Source organism: Thermobia domestica, chromosome 2 (assembly GCF_964235325.1).
Source record: "Thermobia domestica chromosome 2, izTheDome1.hap1.1, whole genome shotgun sequence".
NCBI classification, from domain to species: domain Eukaryota; kingdom Metazoa; phylum Arthropoda; class Insecta; order Zygentoma; family Lepismatidae; genus Thermobia; species Thermobia domestica.
This window is the reverse complement of record NC_137455.1, coordinates 307,085,016-307,106,985: the sequence shown is the minus strand read 5'-3', so window position 1 is coordinate 307,106,985 and position 21,970 is coordinate 307,085,016. Positions and strand designations below refer to the sequence as shown.

Below are 21,970 nucleotides of genomic sequence, written 5' to 3'. Positions count from 1 at the left end.
GGTCGGAAAGCGGCCTTTCCGACTGTTTTGCCGAATCTGACAGTCGGCAATATTCGGGAAAGAGTGGCAAAGTGCTTGGCGAATCGGCAGAATGGGAAATTTGAACAAGTAGATTCTCATGCCGCCGCAGTCGGGTGCCAGCTGCCTACCGGAGGCTTGCCACCGTCGACGGCCGCAGTCTCTCTTGCCGACCGCGACTTCCTGATTTGGATATAAGACGGATTTCCCGAAGAAGTGGGACGGATATTTGACCAACTCCCGCGATACAATATGATAATTGAGTTAGGAAATTTTCATACTTATTATAGGAAAGAAAGTCTCCATAAATAAAGTAATAACAACGAAGTTAGAGTCATGACAACATCCAAAAATCTTATCATGAAAAGTGAAACATATTCACACTGCGATTTTCATAAATATACTTCGACCTCACCAGACGTAAAAACAATCAAATTGATCACAGTTTAGTAGATAGAAGAAGGCAATCTAGCATAACGGAAGTTCGGTCGTTTAGATGAGCTGAGTGTGACGTTGATCACTACCTGGTAGCAAACTAATAAGAGAGAAATTGTCGTTGAATGAAGGTAATATTCAATGTCTGAACACTAAGCTATTTTTAAAAAATTAGAAGAGAATCGGGTAATACCAGATTAAAGGGTAGAATACATTTTCGGTTCTAGAAGATTCGGAGTGCTCTAATGTTGCGGATTCATGAAATAAAAACAAAGACAGGATTAAAATTTCTGCAAAGAAAAATTTCGACACACGGAAACACGTAGAAATAAACCATGTTTCTGGACTAATCTAACAGAAAAGAGAAAACACGCAAAATCACGTTTTCTACTAAACCAGAATAAAATAAGTACACAACATTTTATAGACATCAGCATAAAACTTCCAAAAATTTAGAAGAATTGAACTCGACTTTTCGAAATCGAGAGCTAAGGAACTTGAGGATAAAAGTAAAATAAAACATTGGGAACATATGTAAGACGATCAACAAATTTAAGAAAGCTTATGAAACTCGTGCTTATACATTAAAGAAAACCGGGGGAACAGATGTCCTTTCTGAAACAAAAGGAAATGCCACAAGAGTAGATTAAATCAGTCATTGTTTCAATTCACAAGAAAGGTGACGAAATTGATTGTAATTATTATTCAAACATTTCTCGTCTCTCAACATCTTATGAAATCCTCGCAAACATTAAATTAGCAAGATTGACACCATACGCAGATGAAATTATTGGAGATTATCCTGCGATCTTAAATGAAATCGATCAACAATCGACCAGATATTTTCCATTCGACAAATATTCGAAAAGAACTAGGAATACAATACGACAGTACATCAATTATTACTACTCCGTTAGGAAAGAAACATTGTACAACATTCTTACAGAATTGGAATACCGAGAAAGGGAATTACATTGTTTAAGGTATTCTTAAATGAATCCCAATGTATGGTCGGGTAGAAAAAATGTTATCCACTAGCTTTCACCTCAAGAATGGCCTGTAAAAAAAAGATGCGTTCTCGCCATTTAATATTTTACTTTGTTTTGGAATATGCTATAAGAGAAATCAAAGATAGCAACGAGCACCTAGAGCTGATAGGTATTCATCAGGTGATGACGTCTACTTATGATATAAATTTAATACATGATGATAGGATAACAATATAAAAAAGAAGAGGTGTTGACGAAGAGGTTAAAAATGCTTGCAGGGACATACATAGGTTTAGAAGTAAATAGATTGAAAACAAAGTGCATGTAGGTTCGTCGGGAGAGCAATACCAGAAATTAAGGATTCATTAAAATATCAAATAATATTTCTAATTAGGTAGATACTTTCAATGTTAACAGAGGAAACCCATATTCACCAAGAAATGAAATGTCGGCTAAAAGCAGGGATTCTGTTATTTTTCAGTTCAAAATCTTTTGTCGCAACGAATTCTGTATAGAAATTTGAAGCTTACTATATATCAGGTGTTGCAAAATAATATTACAACACTTGGGAGGTGACTCCTGCCACTGAGACAAGAAAAAATTCTCTTGAACTTTCGGCTATCGTACATAGTTTCGGATCTACAAGGTTCCGAAAGCGTGGAAAAATGACTTTCGGACATCAATAATTCGGAAACTATCCAACGTATAGAGGGCGGGTAAAAAAAATCACTGAAGAACTCATACCTGCTGTATTGAATTTTGCATGTTTCACAGTCCTACCATGTACGCGCAAGGGATTCCCCATAGGAACGTAATGAGTCCCGGATAATCTGCCAAATGAAAATCGGTGTAAATGGATATGAATTGATAAGATTTCTACCAGGTAACAATAATTCGTTTGTATTAAGTCAATATCTGCAACAAATACAAAATGGCGAACATCTTCATGCCCGTTGTGTGTGGTTGTATAATCGCCAGGTACGGATGCTGGCCAACAGTGACATTCTGAGTATTAAGTCTAGCGAATTTGTAATCAAATGGTCTAGAAACCCACATGGAGTGTCGGGAGAACACAACAGATGAAGCAAGGTGATTCACATGTGTGAAAAAACGTAACGAAAAATGTCCAGAAAAAATGCGCTCATACTAAGTAAACGTGAGTTCAAAACGTCGCAAATGTAAGGAAAAGCGTCAAGAACATGAAAGACATTCCAAATTCACCAATAATATTCCGTAAAACCGAGGCAATATGATGCGCACAGTTGCATACCAATAAGGATGCAACAAATGATGCCAAATTGAAATTGTGTAAGGGGACTCACTAAGAAACTCGGTAAACTAAAGGAATGTCACTAGCGGGATCGCATGATCGATATTGAAATGTGGCCAATGTGTGTATTGATATCAACATGTAGCTAATGGACAAATGTCAACATGTCCCACTACTGCTTTAACACCGTCTCACGAGAGAAAACTAGGAAAATAACATTGTACATTTTCCTATTACATCTGATGCACTTTTTGGTAGAACGTAACTAGAACACGATTGTATCAATGTTCCTTTTTGTTTCGGAAATTTTCCCACAGTCGACACATGAAAAGAAATCTCTGAATCCATGGTTTAAATTCTCATAGAGCGTGAAAATAACAAACTTGTATCATGTCCCACGTCTTCTGGGACACATGACGTACTCGAAATACAGGAAAATACATCCAGAAATTCGTAACTTACACATAGTGCACATGTCAAGACAAAGACGAAAATGAACCAATTTGGCACAGGTAACACTACAGCTGGAACACATACATATGGAAAATGAAACGACATGAGAAATAGGAAAACCGCCTTAAAGCTGTGATTGTTTACAACTGTGGAGTAGGAGTAAGAAAACGAAACACAAAATGTGGTTACTCCTGAAAAAAACAAATACAGAGATAGTGAGGCTCCTACAGAATCAGAACTAGAGCGCTCGCTTTCGGTCGCGTGGTCGCAGTTCCCAATCCTACTGGGAGCCCAGGGCCTCAGATTCAAGACCCGAGTAGTTATTTTCTTATTTTTTCCACTTGAGATGATGTCACAGCAGTAGGGGGACATATTGACATTTGTCCATTAGCTACATGTTGATATCAAGACCCACATTGGCCACATTTCAACATCCATCATGCGATCACACTAGTGACATTCATTTAGTTTACTCAGTTTCTTAGTGAGTCCCCTTGCAAAATTTCAACTTGGCCTTAGTTCCTTCATCCTTATCGGTATGCAACCATCACATCATATTGCATCGGTTTTAGGGAATATAATTGGTGAATTTGAAATGGCTTTCATGTTCTTGACACTGTTGCTTACATTTGCGACGCTTTGAACTCACGTTTACTTAGTATGAGTGCATTTTTTCTGGGCATTTTCGTTACGTGTTTTCACACATGAGAATCATCTTGCTTCACCTGTTATGCTCTGCCGACACCCCAGATGTCTTTTTTAGAGCAATTGATTACAAATTCGCTACACTTAATACTCAGAACGCCACTGTTGGCCAGCATCCATACATGGCGATTATGCAACCACACACAACGAGCATGAAGATGTCTGTCATTTTGTATTTGTTCCAGATATTGAATTAATACAAACGAATTATTGTTACCTGGTAGAAACCCTATCAATTCATATCCATTTACACCGATTTTCATTTGTCAGATTATCCGGGACTCCCACGTTCCTTTGGGAAATCTCTTGCGCGTGCATAGTAGGACTGTGAAACATGCAAAATTCAATACAGCAGGTATGACTTCTTCAGAGAATTTTTTACCCGCCCTCTTCCACGCTTTCGGCACCATGTAGATCCGAAACTATGTCCGATAGCCGAAAGTTCAGCAGAACTTTTTTTTCTTGCCTCAGTGGCAGGAGTCACCTTCCAAGAGTTGTAACACTTATTTTGCAACACCCGATATAAAACGATAATCATGCCCTCTGTCATATATGGTAGCGGAAGATGACCACTTACTCTGAGGGAAGAAGCAAACTGCAAGTATTTGGGAACAACATCCTGAGACGAATATTCGGACCTAAGAGAAAAGGGACTGTTCACCCAACATTGTTAGGGTCATAAAATCTAATAGGCTCAGGTGGGCAAGTCATGTATCCAGGATGGAAGAAAGTAGGAATGCTTTCAAAGTGTTAACTGGAAAACCTGTACGGAAATGACGATTAGAAAGTCCTAGGCGTAGATGGGACGACGATATTAAGGTGGATCTCGCAGAAGTGGGAATACAAAGAGAAAATATCCGGTCAGCTAAGGATAGAAGTGAGTGGAAAGCTTTTGTAAACGCTTTTGTAATCCAGTTTTCCTGACCTGGAAAATTATAGCTTCAGCCTACTGTGTGGAAAAATCTCGTTTGTAAAGACTAATGAAATGAAAAATGATTGAATTTTTCGGTACTTTTTACTGTGTTTGTTAGGTAGGTGTCAATTTTTTGTGGCCAGGAAAATTATACCCCCACCCTACTGTATAGAGAAATCTCCTTTCTAAAGACTAATGAAATGCCAAACGATTGAATTTTTTGTGGTTATTTAGTTTGTTTATTTGGGGTCCATTTTTCCTGTGCAAGAAAGTTATACCCCCATATGTACATTTTAAATTTATATTCCGGAATTTTATGCTCCTGGGGTGACCATTTTCTTGGAATAATTAACACCCCAGGGTGACAGTCTTCCTTGGGTCTGATTTTCCTGCTACACTGGATCATCAAATGAGGCCTTCCTAGTGCAACATACCACAGAAGTTCAACAAAGAGTATATTTTATGTTAGTATGTGTATATATATAAAAATATATTGCAATGCAATAGGGCCTTGACATTGTAGTTTGAAGCGTACGTTACTCAAATACTGAGCTCAGTAGAATAAAACTAAAAATAAATTTGAAATTAGCTTCAAATTTGTTCTCTATTGCATTGCAATATAGTTTTATTTATTATACATATACTCATAAAATATACTCTTTGATGACCTTCTGTGGTATGTAGAACTAGGAAGGTCTTTTTTGATATTTTGATAATAATATGCCTATATCGTAGAGTTCCTTCTAGTTTTATTAAAGTCGCATAGCATAGATTACATAAGACTACGTTTCAACCCCTATTTGAACATAGTCTTTTATGAACATATTTTCCATCCCCATATTTTAACATAGCATCATTTCCTTTTCCAACTCCTATTCGAACTTAGCAGAGATGCATGAACACGTAGCAAAAATTACTCCAACCCTTATTTTAACACACAAGACTACGAACATGGCAGAATATAGCAATACACATAAAGGAGTATGACTTATTTACCATCCCTTATTTTGCCATAGCATAAGACTACGTAACATAGCAGGGATGTATTCGTTTCAACCCCTATTTGAACATACATAAGACTACGTAACACCCTGAACCGTTCCTCCACTTTAGGGGTGTAGTCGTTCTCTATTTTAACATAACAGAAATAGCAGACCATGAGCACATTATAGCAAAGGCTACCAACATTAATATAGTAGAAATTATATAACACTTCGGTCCCTTTTATGAGCTCATTTTAGGGGTGTAATATTTCTCTTTTATGAGCACTTTTTTCAACCTCTATTTTAACATAGCAGAAATTACATGATACTACGAACACATACCAGAGCAGATAATCCATAAGATTCATTCCCTTTTATGAGCATTTTTCAACCCCTATTTTTAACTATAAACATAGCAGACAATGAATACCTATGTAACATAGCAAAGGGGATATACATAAGATTACGAACACACAACTGTTTAACATAGTAGGGGTATATTCGTTCCACCGCTATTTAAACATAGCAGAAATTACACAGAGACTACGAACACACAACTATGTAACATAGCAAAGGCTACTAAGACAATAATGAGGGTGTACTCGTTAACTTAGCACATAGCAGAAGTGTATTAGTTCCACCCCTATTTTAACGTAGCACTCATTACATAAAGCATTCGTTCTCAACCCCTAATTTAACATAGCGGAAATAACAGAAGCATGTCCCCAAACTACTGACCATCGAGAACAGTGGTCAAACTCGTAAAGGAACCAAAATATTGAGGTGGTGTTTCCACATTTAGGATTGGTCATCAACTACTACAAGTCTAAAAATAATGACCATCGAGGTCAAATGTCAAATATTTAAACCCGGAATAACTCGGAAACGGAGAAACATATTGTGGAGATGTTTCCACATTTAGGAATAGTTCATCAACTACTACAAGTTCCAAAACTAATTATTATCGAGGTCAAAGGTCAAAATACTCAAAATTTAATAACTCGGAAACGAAGCCACATATTGAGATGCTGTTTCCACATTTAGTAATTGTTTATCAACTACTACAAGTTCCAAAAATAATGACCATCGAGGTCAAATATCAAATATTTAAACCGGAATAACTCGTAAACAGAGCAACATATTGTGATGTTGTTTCCACATTTAGTAATAGTTCATCAACCACTGCAAGTTCCAAAATAAATACCATCGCGGTCCAAGGTCAAAATACTTAAAACCTAACAACTCGGAAACAGAGCCACATATTGAGATGACGTTTCCTCATTTAGTAACAAATCATCAACTACTACAAGTTCCAAAAGTGTTGACCATCGAAGTCACGAAACTCGTAAACGAAGCCACATACGCAGCGAACTCTGGTTTTCAGGAACATATTCAACACAACGTATATTTTTAAAAAATAATCAATCATGGGTGGGGTTATGAGGAACACTTAAAAATCACCCCCCTTGAATTTCGAGTCCAGAAATACTTAAATTTGTATAAATCAATATTTCAATTATTTTTAACCGCCACGGTCTCTGGTTCCTCATTTAGTAACAGATTATCAACTACATGTACGAAAATATTGACTATTGAGGATAAAAGGTCAAATAACTCGTAACAGAGCAACGGATAAATTTGTGTGATCTATTCAATTTTGTACCAAGCAGAAAAAAGTGAAGGAGGAATAAATTTGAGTGGCTTATTTACTTTTGTATTAATGAGAAAGAAAACAAAGCTACACAATTTTAACTAGCGCAGAATTTCTGTACCTTTTGGGCTATTCAAATAATCGCAAAAATTAATTTGGATGGATTAACAAGAAAGAAAGCAAAGATTTGCCATATTAACTAACTAACGAAGGGATAAATTTAAATAATCTATTCTATTTTGTACCAAGGAAAAATGCCCTTTTAACTAGCTCAGAATTTATGTACTACTATGAGCAAAATAAATGACGCGTCTCTTTTTTTTGAAGTTTTCTCAAAATATCTCTGTTTTCTTTATATGTTCGAAATTTTGGAAGGTTTCCCCAGCAGGAAACGTTAATAGCAAACTCGTTTTTAAATTTTTTTTTAGATATTAGCTTAAACTAAATGAATTAGAAGCGAAAAACATTAAATCGACCGAAATTACGGGAATTACCAACTCTGCTAAAGTGGGAATTTTTCAAGAACGCGAGGGAATTCTGCAGTTCAACACGAAGCAACGACATCTATGTCATTGAGAGAAATGTGGATTAAATCTACAAACGAAACTTTTAAAAAAAACATTTCTAATATGTCTTATTACGTGGATTATCTGCAAACTTGAAATATATGAATATATACTAAGTATTAATGCATAGATAGAGCATATAGTGGAAATTGCCTATGGAAAAGGATGAATTGGTAGCAATATCGCAATGAAAAATCATCTTTACCGTAGAACACGTTCAGTTTGCGTAAGAAAGCAAAAAGCTCAGTTAGTTAGAGCAACGAGTTTGTATGCCGGGGGTAGCTGGTTCAAACCCTGCTGAGGTGCAGCTGTGATTTTTATCACTGTGGTTATTTTTTTTTATTTTTTATGTGGGAAAGTATCAAATTGTAACATATGTGTAAAACTCATGACGATACCAAAAAAGAAAAAATGTTGTTGCAGTTGCATTAGTGTCCCTAATTTTTGTTTGCAAACAGTTTCGTAGTTATTTTCCCTGTGCTCACTGCTCACAATATGCTCGCTGGTGGTAATGAATGTTTCGCAGAGATTTTTATAAAGTTTCACAATTTTTATCGTTAAATAGTCTTCTATCTAACTTTTTGAACACTTTGATACCAGATTTCCCTATTAAATGTATAATTTTCCATAGATGCTTCATTACGGAAAAGTTTTACAGTGTATTTGTCTTGAATTGAAATTGTTTTGAATTTACCCCATGAGGTAATTAGCCCGAAGGAGGAGAAATGAAGTAACTGATATTCTAAGTAAAAGCAACTAATTTTAGATTGATGACGGTTTTTACCTTCAGCACATAAGCTTCTTACCTTCTTACCCTCTTCTTTACGTTAGAGAGTCAGAGAGAAAAATCCTTTTTTTCCTCACCTTTGACCACTCATCTTAAAGCTCTACATGTAATGATTAGTGTCACATAATTTCGTCTCTCCAAAGACATTCATATAATATTAATAATAATAATAATAATAATAATTATTATTATTATTATTATTATTATTATTCCTGAATATGCCACCCTTACATAATGTAGTAACCTTAGACATCTTAGTTTAAAGTGCTTTCTTTAGTAATAATTTTAGCAACCACGCAACAAAATTTAAACTGTAGGAGGGGCACGACGTTTTATTTTGTCCCTCTATTTTCTGCACCTTCCCAAAAGAAAGTATATAGTCTGACAAGCAGGGTAGACAAAATGAATAAGAAATATTGATGATGTATGAAGGGGTGATATGTTTATGTACTTTATTTACAAATCACACATATCACATCCAAAGCTAATGAACTGTATGATTAAACCCATTTTACTGATTCACCCAGATATCATGAAGGAACGAGAAATAAGACTTGACGAATATTTTAGATGTTACTTGCTTCAATTCTTATTCAAAAGTACATGCGTTAATATGATAAATATGACATGCTTTGTTCATATGTTAATATAATGATATAATACTTAAATATTAGTACAATAAGTTACTTATCTTAACTTCTTTTCGCAGTTAATTGTTGCTAGCTTGCTGCTAGCTAAACCACATGTTGCTTGCTAACCATCATACTTTGTCTTCGATCACACATAAACTGAGTAACACTCTAAAACACTGTTAAGAACATGTAAATCTTGTCTATGAATGAACATGTGTTTCTCTAAAGACTATGAATAAATATGTTTTTCTAAAACTATGAATGAATATGTTTGCCTAGTTGCACTTCACAACACGTTGTTGAATGCACAGACACAACTTGAATAGCACACTGAAGGCACTGTTGCCAGCCAATGCAAACACAACTCACTAAAACTCACCAGAAAAATCACTAAAAGAATCACAAAGAATTCACTAAAACCACTAAACTATATACAAAAAATGACACTAATATGAATAAAAATAATGCACATATGCAAGCTTATCCATCCTCCCCCTCCTTGATTGGATACAATCAATCAATATTCTAGGGGTAAAGGAATTAGCTTAGCAACACTACGCCGAAAAATGCCACTTTTATACTTCACAGTTGCCACTCGCACTAAATTATCACTGCCCGGATGAACTTCTTCAATCACACCTAACTTCCACACTTGAGGAGGAACATTGTCTTCTTTTAACAATACGACCATGCCCGGTTGTAGATTAGGCTGAGCTGACTTCCATTTTCTTCTTTGTTGTAACTGGTTGAGGTAATCCCTTGACCAACGTTTCCAAATATGCTGCTTCATTTGTTGAATCCGTTGCCATCTGCCTAGTCTGTTGATAGGTGCGTCCAGTAGATCTGGTTCCGGAAGGCTGAAAAGTGTATGTCCCATCAAAAAATGTCCTGGACTGAGATACATTGGATCTGTAGAATCGTTGGAAATGGCTGTCAATGGTCTTCAATTTAGAATGGCTTCAATTTGAATAAGGAATGTATTCAAATCTTCGTATGTCAGACTTGCTGTTCCTGCTGCACGCCGTAGGTGGTACTTCATGGATTTTATTGAACTTTCCCATGACCCCATGTGAGGAGATCTGGCAGGAATGAATTTCCATTCTAAACCTTCTTGAGCTAAGTGTTCCAGGATGTCCTTTCTGTTAGTCTTGGATTCAAAAAATTGTTGCAATTCTCGATTGGCGCCAACAAAGTTTGAACCATTGTCGCTACAGATAGATAAGCATTTTCCTCGCCTAGCAATAAATCTCTTCAATGCTGCGATGAAGGCTTGAGAACTTAAGTCTGAAACTATTTCTATGTGAACTGCTCTAGTGAAACAGATGAACAACGCTGCATATACCTTCATTTGAATTTTGCTGCGAATTGTGGGCTTGACATAAAAGAATCCTGCGTAGTCAACTCCCACGTGTACAAATGGTCTTGCTTCATTTACTCTCTCCTTGGGTAAGTGTCCCATTAACTGAGACGAACTTGTTGATCTCCACTTGAAACAAACCAAACAATTGTGTACTATTGCCTTGACCATCTTCTTAGCTCTTGGAATCCAATATCTGGTACGCAAAGATGCAATAAGAAGCTGTGGTCCTGCATGAAGCAACCTTTTATGTTCTTCTTTGACTATCAGGTGGGTGAAATGATGTCCTGCAGGTAAAATGAATTGATGCTTGTTGTCGTACTCCAAGTTTGAATGTTCCAATCTTCCTCCTACTCTTAGCATTCCTTCCGTGTCAAGAAATGGAAAAAGATCCTTGATTGGGCTCTTTGTTGAAACTTCCATTTGTTGCTGCAAGTTCAATATTTCTTGATGATAGGTAGTATGTTGTACCATCTTGATACATCTGTGTAACGCTAAACGAAGTTCCGAAGCGTGAAGACTATCAGTTTTTCTTTCTAATTTCTTGGAAAGACAATTCTGTTTGAATCGCAAACAATATGCTACTACTGTCAACATTTTGTTTAACGATGAATATCTTTTCATAAAGCTTGTTTCATGAACTGCCACCAAACTTATCATGACTTTCTTCTCTTCTGGAATATTAGCTGGCTCATTTTGTTCTTGACATGGCCATTCCGCTGTGTGAAGAAACTATGGACCATGCCACCACTCGCGAGACTGAATAAGAGTGTTGGGATCCGCTCCTCGACTAACTATGTCTGCCGCATTTTCTTTACTAGGCACGTGGTGCCATTGATTGATTGATGTGATTCTCTGAATTTGAGCCACCCTGTTGGATACAAATGTCTTCCAACGATTGGGAGGTGACTTGATCCATGACAAAACTATCGTCGAATCTGTCCACAGGTGTATACCACTGACCTCTATATTCAATATGAATAGCGTTTTGTCTATTAGCTTCGAAAGTAACGGTGCTCCACATAATTCCAATCTAGGCAAAGTTTGCTTCTTCAGTGGTGCAACCTTCGACTTTGAACAAAGTAAATTGACTTCAATATTTCCTTGTTCGTCTGTAGCCCTGATGTACACTACTGCTCCAAAATTTTCTTCACTTGCATCGCAAAAACCATGTAATTGACTTTCCTTAACGTTCTCCGAAGACATTACGTTTCTTGTAATTTGTATCTTCGCCATCGCAGGTAACCAAGACATTAATTGATTCCACTCAACTTGTAGGACTGGGTCTAATGGATCATTCCAATCCATTCCTGTCTTCCACAACTTTTGTAAGAAATTCTTGTATTTGATGACAATTGGAGCGATTAGACCTAATGGATCGAAGATAGATGACACTATACTGACGACTTGTCTTTTTGTCATTGCAACCTTACTTTCTACTGCAGTTCCATTTTTACAAATTTTGTTCGAAATTATAAGTTTGTCTGTTAATGGAATCCATGCTATTCCTAAAGTCTTAACACCGTCTTGCTGACCAAGTATGATTGGCTGTTGTTTTTCCCTGAAGTCTTCAGGAACTCCTTGAAGTACTTCTTCTTTGTTAGAACTCCATTTACAAAGCTTGAAACCTGCTCTGCTTAAAATATTAATAAGATCCTTTTGTAGTTCTAAGGCCTTTGACACGTTTGGTACTGATTTTAACACATCATCAATGTAGAAATTGTGTTTTATTACTTCTGCCGCTTCTGGAAATTCCTTGGAATTTTCCTCCGCTATTTGCTTCAGACATCTTGTTGCCAAGAAGGACGCTGACGAAGTCCCGTACGTCACTGTTTGTAACTCATACGACTGGATCGGTTCTTCTACTGAATTTCTCCAAAGGATGCGTTGTAAACACTTGTCTTCATCATGAATTAATATTTGGCGGTACATTTTCTCTAAGTCTGCTGTAAATGCAACTGGATACAACCGAAACCTTAAAATAATGGAGTACAAGTCATCTTGAACAATTGGCCCAACTTAGAGAATGTCATTCAATGATTTGCCATTAGACGTTTCTGCACTTGCATCAAAAACCACTCTTAATTTAGTTGTTGTACTGTCCATCTTGAATACAGGATGATGGGGAAGATAACAACTGCTGCTGCTGTTCACGTCTTCTTCTGTAACTTTTCGCACGTGACCCAAACTTAAATACTCATCCATGAAGGCGGCATATTGTTTATGGAACTCAGGATTTTGTAGCAATCTTCTTTCAAGCTGCTTAAATCTTTGTAGTGCCATGTTGTAAGACTCTCCTAAAACTGCATTCTCTTCCTTCTTTGGTAATTTGACAATAAATCTTCCGTCTCCATTTCTGGTTATATTTTGTAAAAAATGCTTCTCACAATTTTCTTCTTCCGGCGTGTAAATCTTAGTCTGAAGATCTTCGAGTTCCCAGAATTTTCTCAATTGTGTATCCAAGTCTGTCTCCATCTGAGCAAAACATGAAATTACCGACTGGTTGGCTTCTTCGGGTATTGAAGGCATATTTCCGACGACAACGTATCCTAGCTTCGTTTCCTGCAAAACTGGATAATATTTTTTTCTAGTCTTCTGGCCTGGCTCGAGGAGACTGTAGAATAACCCCGCACCTATAAGCATGTCCACTGACGACGAGCGATTAAAATTTGGATCGGCTAAGCAAATATCCTTTGGCAAGTTCCAATTACTGTAATCGATATCCTTAGAAGGTATGCAACCTGTAATGTTTGGCAATACTAAACAATCGACCACTGCATTAAAATCACATGTTCTTGAATAAATATGAACTTCAACACTGTGCTGAGCTTCGGAGGTTACAGAATTGATACCTTTAATGGGAACACGATTTTTCGTTTTCTTGAGACCTAATCTGTGAACTAAAGCTTCGCTTACAAAATTCGATTGAGACGCTGCATCTAATAACACTCTGCATTGTTGAAAACGACCTTTAGTGTCTGTTACGTTAACTAACGCTGTTGCTAATAAGACTTGCTGACCATAATTAATCTTAAATGAGCAATAAGAGTCCTGTGGTTGAACTTGAACCTGATTCTGTTCCTTAACTTTAGGTATATTAGTATTATTGTTATTTGTTTTGCTTGAACTGTCTTTGTTAGTAGCCTCCTGAGTAGAATCTTCATGCAACAGTGTATTATGCTTAAAATTACATTTCTTACAAGTACTTGATTTGCATGCCTTTACTTGTTTATTTTGCTTCACGAGCTCCTTTCTTTGATTAATGTTAGCACTCAGAAATTCTGGGCAGCGAAAAACAGCATGCGTTTCTTTGCTACGGCAAATATTACATGCATTTGGAAGCATAGTAACAAACGAATTCACTTGACTGTTATTCTTTCTTTTTGCTTTGGAATCTACACTTTTGTTGTCATAAGTACTTTCAGATTGAGTAGGACGAATGTTTTCTAACATTTGACAACGACCTTCTAAAAATGAAAATAATTCCGATAACGATGGAAAGGAGTCACTACTTTGCTCAGCTTCCCATTCCCTTTTGCTTGTGGAATCAAGTTTTTCTACTAAATGCTGTGTTAGTAGTACGTCATGCAAAGGTTTGTCCAAATTCAATGCTTCAAGGGCTTGAAAATTACTGCGAGCAGTATTTACAAATTGTCTAATGTCTTTAGCGTTTTCTTTCGTTACTGGCTTGATACTGAGCAACCCTCGTACATATGTCGAAGCTATCAACCGTTTGTTTTCGTAGCGTTCAACAAGAAGCTTCCATGCAATTTCGTAATTTACTTCTACCGTTGGCAGATTTGCTATTACTGTAAACGCTTCTCCCTTGAGTGATGTGCGCAAATATTGAAACTTACAAACTGTACTTAATGATTCGTTATTGTGAATAAGGGAAATGAAAATGTCCTTAAAGGGCGACCACTCCTCGTATTTACCGCAAAATGTGGGCAAGGAAATTCTAGTTAATTGTACTGAATTACTACCACAATTTGCAGCTTTGTTATTTGCTGCCCCTGAATCCGTTTTTTGTTCAAAACTATCAATAAATTCTTGTAACTTAACCTTTGAATCATAATACAGTTCCTCGAATGTAATTCTGTGCGTTTCTTGTTCACCCGTCTCATCCAAGAGCTCTATTTCTGACTGTATCTCATCAAACTTAATAAAAACCCCTTCAAGTGCAACTAGCCTTGTTCTTGCTTCTTGTATGCTAGGTTTATTTTCATTCTGTAGTTTTTGAAGAAATGTCTGTATTCTTGTTGCCTGACCTTTGACCGAAGCACGTTTCTTAATTAATTGACCCAACTGCACTTCTGCCATTGTTTCAGTCCTTTTTTTTAACTACTCAAACCGCTGACAATATATATATATATATATATATATATATATATATATATATATATATATATATATATATATATATATATATATATATTTACTTCTGAGTGACCTACAAACGTGTAACCTTGAATTCAGCTGGGTTGAATGCACACACACCACTATACTGATATGAACAGCTCTGTCCTGCTTATGACAGCAGCACCCACACAAACACACACGAGAACAAACAATGCAAAGTCACGTTTCTCGTTCTGACATCCGGTGGACTGAGGACCAAAAAAATGATGATGTATGAAGGGGTGATATGTTTATGTACTTTATTTACAAATCACACATATCACATCCAAAGCTAATGAACTGTATGATTAAACCCATTTTACTGATTCACCCAGATATCATGAAGGAACGAGAAATAAGACTTGACGAATATTTTAGATGTTACTTGCTTCAATTCTTATTCAAAAGTACATGCGTTAATATGATAAATATGACATGCTTTGTTCATATGTTAATATAATGATATAATACTTAAATATTAGTACAATAAGTTACTTATCTTAACTTCTTTTCGCAGTTAATTGTTGCTAGCTTGCTGCTAGCTAAACCACATGTTGCTTGCTAACCATCATACTTTGTCTTCGATCACACATAAACTGAGTAACACTCTAAAACACTGTTAAGAACATGTAAATCTTGTCTATGAATGAACATGTGTTTCTCTAAAGACTATGAATAAATATGTTTTTCTAAAACTATGAATGAATATGTTTGCCTAGTTGCACTTCACAACACGTTGTTGAATGCACAGACACAACTTGAATAGCACACTGAAGGCACTGTTGCCAGCCAATGCAAACACAACTCACTAAAACTCACCAGAAAAATCACTAAAAGAATCACAAAGAATTCACTAAAACCACTAAACTATATACAAAAAATGACACTAATATGAATAAAAATAATGCACATATGCAAGCTTATCCAAATATATTTAGAACATCCTTTTCTCCGTGAGTGGAATATCACGTAGCATTTTTTATTCTACCGAAGATGACTTTACGCGGTTATGATTAGGTAACAAAAGAAATACGTAATATATTTACAGCGCCCTTTGGCTGTAATATTACCGCTTCTTTATTTATTCGAAGGCGACCTAAACAACCAAGGGTGACAAAAGGAAAAGGAAAAGTGTCTAAAGATTATAAAACACTTTATATTTTGTCGGAAGCATGGCAGTGTATACACAGCATTGCTCTCGTTAACAAGTGTTTCACCCTTGAGTCTCTTATAAAATTAGCCAGAATAAACTTTTGCCGATCGTTGCTCTAGAGGGATTTGTCCAGGATGGTTTGATGTCGGGCTAATAACAATGAGTATGTTTATTTACAACACCGTTAAAGAAATATCAAACTTTCTGAAAGGAACTTACGTAGGAAATATCAAATCCTCCTTATACTTAGCCAGAGCCCATTCTGAAATATTGCATCTGGTGTTCTGGGTGAAAGTTCTATGGGACTATTAGAAAAATATATATTCCCGTTTGCACGCTGACGGTAAAATTTCTGAAACAGTTATTGAATTAAGTTCGAAGCATTGGCGTAAATAGCGCCCCCACAACCGTGTGGCGTGAGGACCGCACAAGCTACAAAGCCAAAAAATATATAGAAAGTAAGCAGGGACGGACCAGGCCAAATTTTGACCTGGGCAAAGTGACTTTATGGCGCCCTACAACCTAGTATTAGTCTATATTTTACATTTTATCCTAGTATTTTTAATAGTTTAAACCTATTTATCAAAAAGACATTCATTACCTAGGAAAACTTCACAAAGAATATTGCCTGCTATAAACAATACGAACACCGCCCCCCAGCTTGGTCTAGTGGCTAGCACGCCTGCCTTTTGTGATCCCGGGTCCAATTACCGGTGGGTTACTGTTGAACGATAAACGTGGTTCGGATTTCACTATAATCAGTATCCACATCTCCTTTGGCCATAAAGGCTTAACCGTGGAACGCTAAACTCAAGCAAAGAAACAAACTATAGCCTCCAATCTTTATTCTACATGTCATCTCTCCATTTGTCAATACAGTCCCCTTAGTGCTATGAAACTCTCTTCTTCCATGGTGAAATGGAAGAAGATTATGTAATTGCCTCTACTTTACAAGAATATAAACAAAAAAGTCAGTAGGAAACACATTATAAAATTTATTTTTGAGGCCTAGTTTTGGCGTCCCTCTGACCCGCCGCCCCGGGCAGTTGCCCGGGTTGCCCCGTCCAAGGTCCGACCTTGAAAGTATGGACGCATAACAAAGGGCTGCGGACGTGAGATTAACCTTCATGTTATGACACTGGTGTTTGAAATGTTCAGTAACTGATCGGTTAGTGAAATAAATTCGACGGTTACTGATATTTAAAGTTTAGCTAAGACAAAGTTACCTAACCAAATACCTTTAATATCGCAATGTTACAATTAAATTTCTCCTCACATAAAAAAAAGAGAAAAACAATAGTAATAAAAACTCTTACTCCTATTAGGCTCGAACTAACAACCTAATTCGTACAGATTAGTTGCTCTGACCAACTGAGTTTCGATTTCTTACGCGAAAGAAGTATGTTATATAACGAGGCTTGCTTTTCATTATGATCGTGCTGTTAATTTATTCTTTCGATAGGTAATTTCCAGTCTTTGCTTTACCTATATAAATAAATGTATGGATTGATATATTACGTGTGTTTGGGTAATGTGTGTAATAATTTCGCGACAAATATACTTGCTTAAATAATTGTATGCTATGATTTGCCCTGATTGTCTGTTCATATGGTGGTTGGAAAACACACATCAAAACTGTTCGAAGTAATACGAACACAGCTTAAGAACAGGGGCTGAACTGAATCATCACTCATTGACCTTGAGGGCAAAAAACACCAAACGGTAGCTATAAACGAAAGTTCAGCATGTATTTCTGTGGAGCTGTGTTCAGTATCACGGTTCTCTGGCAAACGCGTTTGTTCTTAGGAGTATATATTACAAACCTAACCAATCGATAGAGCGCATTGGCACAGAACCAAAGTAAAGAAATTCTTGCCCTGGTTGAGTTGGGGCACCACCATGTGCTGTAAAAGTATCGCGTCTCCTTGAAGTGATACTTTATCGAAAATAACTCGTTTTCCTTTATAAATTCGAAGTTTCTGAGGGTTTCTAAATGAGGAAACATTACTGGCAAACAAGGTCGCATTTAGAGGTGGGTTCAGGGGGTCCGGCCCCCCTCTGAAATCACCACTTTTCTGTAAATTTAACCTAATTTTGGGTTATTTTTTAAAAAAAATATTGTAATTTATCCCAATATTGAAGTAGGACCCCCCAGATAACTTTGGACCCCTCTCGAAATAAATTCCTGCATACGTTCCTGCTGACAAATATATTTTCAATATATTCGTTAAATAATAAAGTAAAATAACTAAATTAGGAGCAAAAAGCTTAAACACGGTCCAACTTTTGTCCAATGCCAATATTGTTAGAAGGGATATTAATAGCAAAAATTCCTAGTCAATGCTGAACCTTGGAACCTCATCCCGAACACAAACATATTTTCGAAACACACTAAGGCCTTGCCAGAAAGCATTGCAAGCGAGTTACGTTTGGCAACATCGCACGGAAACAAATGAATGCTGAATTGCATTGTAACCCGTTCCTACTACTATTATTTTTACTACTAACTTTGCTATGGATCTGTATAGTGTAAGGGCAAACTTATTTTAATGAAAGAGGTTTAATGACACTTTAAAAAATAATTGTTAAATCACTTTTTGAATATTATTCTAAATCTTTTTTAACGAAAGAAGTGTTATAAACTTTTTTTAAAATAATAAAAATAATTCTCCGAGGGAAGGATTTGAACATATGCCAAAACCAATCTTTCTTACTAGCATGCTGCGCTAGCTCACTCAGCTACGAGAACCGAAAGCATTTAGCGTTTACTTTGTGCTAATTTCACGTCATGACTCGTGATGTCATCAACAGGATCACGATTTAGACGTCATTATTTTTCCTACATTGCAGAGTACCCCGAAATTTGATCATTGTCTACTCGGACTGGAATTGTCATTTAAAACAAACACTTGAATATGAAGCCAAAAATTCCTTTAAAATAGACGAAAACTTCGAAAGTTTTAAGAATTTTAATATTTTTGCCTTTTCCCATATGGGGGTCATAGAACTACACCGAAAAGCCCCCGAGAATTGATCATTGACCACTGGGACTGAAATTCCCATTTGGAACCAAAACTTTAATATGAAGTAAAAAATTAAACTTTTACATCAATTTGAACTGACTGGGTTCCGGTTAACCACACTATTATGTTTAGTTTAGTTAAGTGGTAATTTGTGACAGCTTCAATATCATCAAAAGAATCCTTCACTTCACCGCTTCCCCCCCTCAGGAATCCGTGCTAGATCAGACACTAGAATCAATAGACACTTTTTCTATTCTTTTTGTCACCCTTGGTTTTGTAGGAGCTCCCTCGAACAAATAAAGAAGCGGTAATATTACAATCAAGGGGAACTATGTATTAGGTATCTCTTTAGTTACCTACCCCTAACCGCACAGGGTTATCTTCGGTAGAATTAAGAATGCTACGTGATATTCCAATCATGAAAGGGGAGAGGGTGATATAAATATATTTCTTATTCATTTTGTCTACCCTGCTTATCAGAAATGACGTAACGTTATCTCTGTTTGTCGGTAACGTTGTCCTTGTCTGTTGGGAGGGTACTGAAATTAGGGGAGCAAAAAAACGTCGTTCCGCCTCCCACACGTTTGCTTAAATTATTACAAAAGAAAGCATTTTAAACTAAGATGTCTAAGGTTTCTAAATTAGGTAAGTATGGCATATTAAGGATTATTATTATTATTATTATTATTATTATTATTATTACTATTATTATTATTGTATGAATGTCTTTGGAGCACCGAAATTGTGTAAGACTAACCATGGTATGTAGAGGTTTAAGATGGATGGTCATAGGGAGGAAGAACAGCGTTTTTCTCCATCTGACTCTAACGTAAAGATTATGTGCTGAAGGTAAGAAGCATCATCATTCTACAATAGGTTGCTTTTACGTAGAATATCAGCTACTTCAGTTCTCCTCCTTCGGGCTACTTACCACATGTGCTAAATTCAAAACAATTTCAATTTAAAACAAATACATTGTAAAACTTTTCCGTAATTAAACATCTATGGAATATTAAACATTTAATAGAGAAATCTTTTATCAAAATGTCCAAACAAGTAGATAGAAGATTATTTAATGATAGACATTGTGAAACTTTATAGAATTCCCCAAATTACAATTAACGTTTACTGGAAAACATTCGTTATACACTAGCGAGCATATTGTGAGCAGTGAGCACAGGGAAAATAACTACGAAACTGTTTGCAAACAAAAATTAGGGACACTAATGCAAGTGCAACATTTTTTTCTTTTTTGTTATTGTCAAGAGTTTTACACCTATGTTACAATTTGATTCTTTCCCACATAAAAAATGAATAAAATAACCCTAATAATAAAAGTGACAATTGCACCTGTATGGGGTTCGAACCAGCTACCTCCGGCACACAGACTCGTTGCTTTAATTAACGGAGCTATTTGTTTTCTTACAACTGAATCTGTTCTACGGTAAAAATGATTTTTCTTTACGATCGTGCTACCAATTCGTCCTTTTCCATAGGTAATTTCAACTATTTGCTCTATCTATACGTTAATACTTGGCATAGATTCATATATTTTAAGTTTGCAGATAATGCATTATAAATTTTGTAAATATTATTCGATTTTAACCCAATATGATATATGTGCTTAGTGAGGTTTTGACATAATCCCCAACCGTTAAGTTGAAAAGAAATCAAATATGGCAATTCACTTAACCCCTTGGGTATCTTATGGTACATTTTGTACCATACGCATTTTTCATGGTACATTGCGTTATTTCTCTTCTATTTGAGCTTTTTCGTCCGGGTTGTTTTGTTTTTCAAGTCCAGAGACATTGTAGAAGACATTATGTATGGTTTCTGACCGTCCTGCGTCCAGACATAGGAAGTGATGACGTCATAATTTTGAAATAGAAATTTTCCCTTATGAAGCCTATGTTCAATATTTTTTGGCGGGCTTATTTTTCCACGTAGAAGATTGAAATTTAGCACAAACATTCAAACCTCCGAGTAGTATTTATCAGATTTTTCGTCCCGATGTCAATGTTAAAACAGGGGGGGACCAGAGGGGCAAAAGGTTAAAAAAAGGGATATTTTTACCCCCAAAATCCCATTTCCAGGATTTCCATCCTCACATACATGATGGGGACACGTGAGTCATACCGTCTGAAAGGCAGTTCCATTCTGAAGAGCATAACGGTCGAATCATTATCCAAATGTAATTAGGGATGTCTCAGGGATTTTTTTTGAAAATATACTTCTATATAGGGAAAAATGTAACATGGTGTTTTTTTTTTTTTTTTTTTTTGGCGGGCTTACTTTTGCACCTAGAAGATTGGAATTACGTACAATCATTCAGCCTACATAGTAGTATTTATCAGATTTTTTCAGATCTCTGCATTCAAACAGGGGGGTCCAGAGGGAAAAAATGAAAAACGGATTTTTATTCCAAGAAATCCCGTTTTTCAGAATTTTCCCACCTTACATACATCATGGAGACACGTGTGTCACACTGTCTGAAAGGCAGTTCAATTCTGAAGAGAATGACGATCGAATTATTATTCTAGGGTAATTAGGGATGTCTCAGTGATTTTTTTTCAAAATATACTTCTGTATAAGGTAACATGGGGAAATTTCTGAATTTTTTTCTGGCGGGCTTAT

The 21,970-nt window shown here is 36.3% G+C and overlaps 1 protein-coding gene across 1 annotated transcript; it reads right to left on the bottom strand.

The window, feature by feature from the left end:
* Positions 1-10,345: 10,345 nt before the first annotated feature.
* Positions 10,346-11,233, bottom strand: LOC145679474 (uncharacterized). The gene has a single exon (XM_081750053.1). It carries the CDS (start codon positions 11,231-11,233, stop codon positions 10,346-10,348), a length of 888 nt encoding a protein of 295 aa, XP_081606179.1.
* Between the last annotated feature and the right edge of the window lie 10,737 nt (positions 11,234-21,970).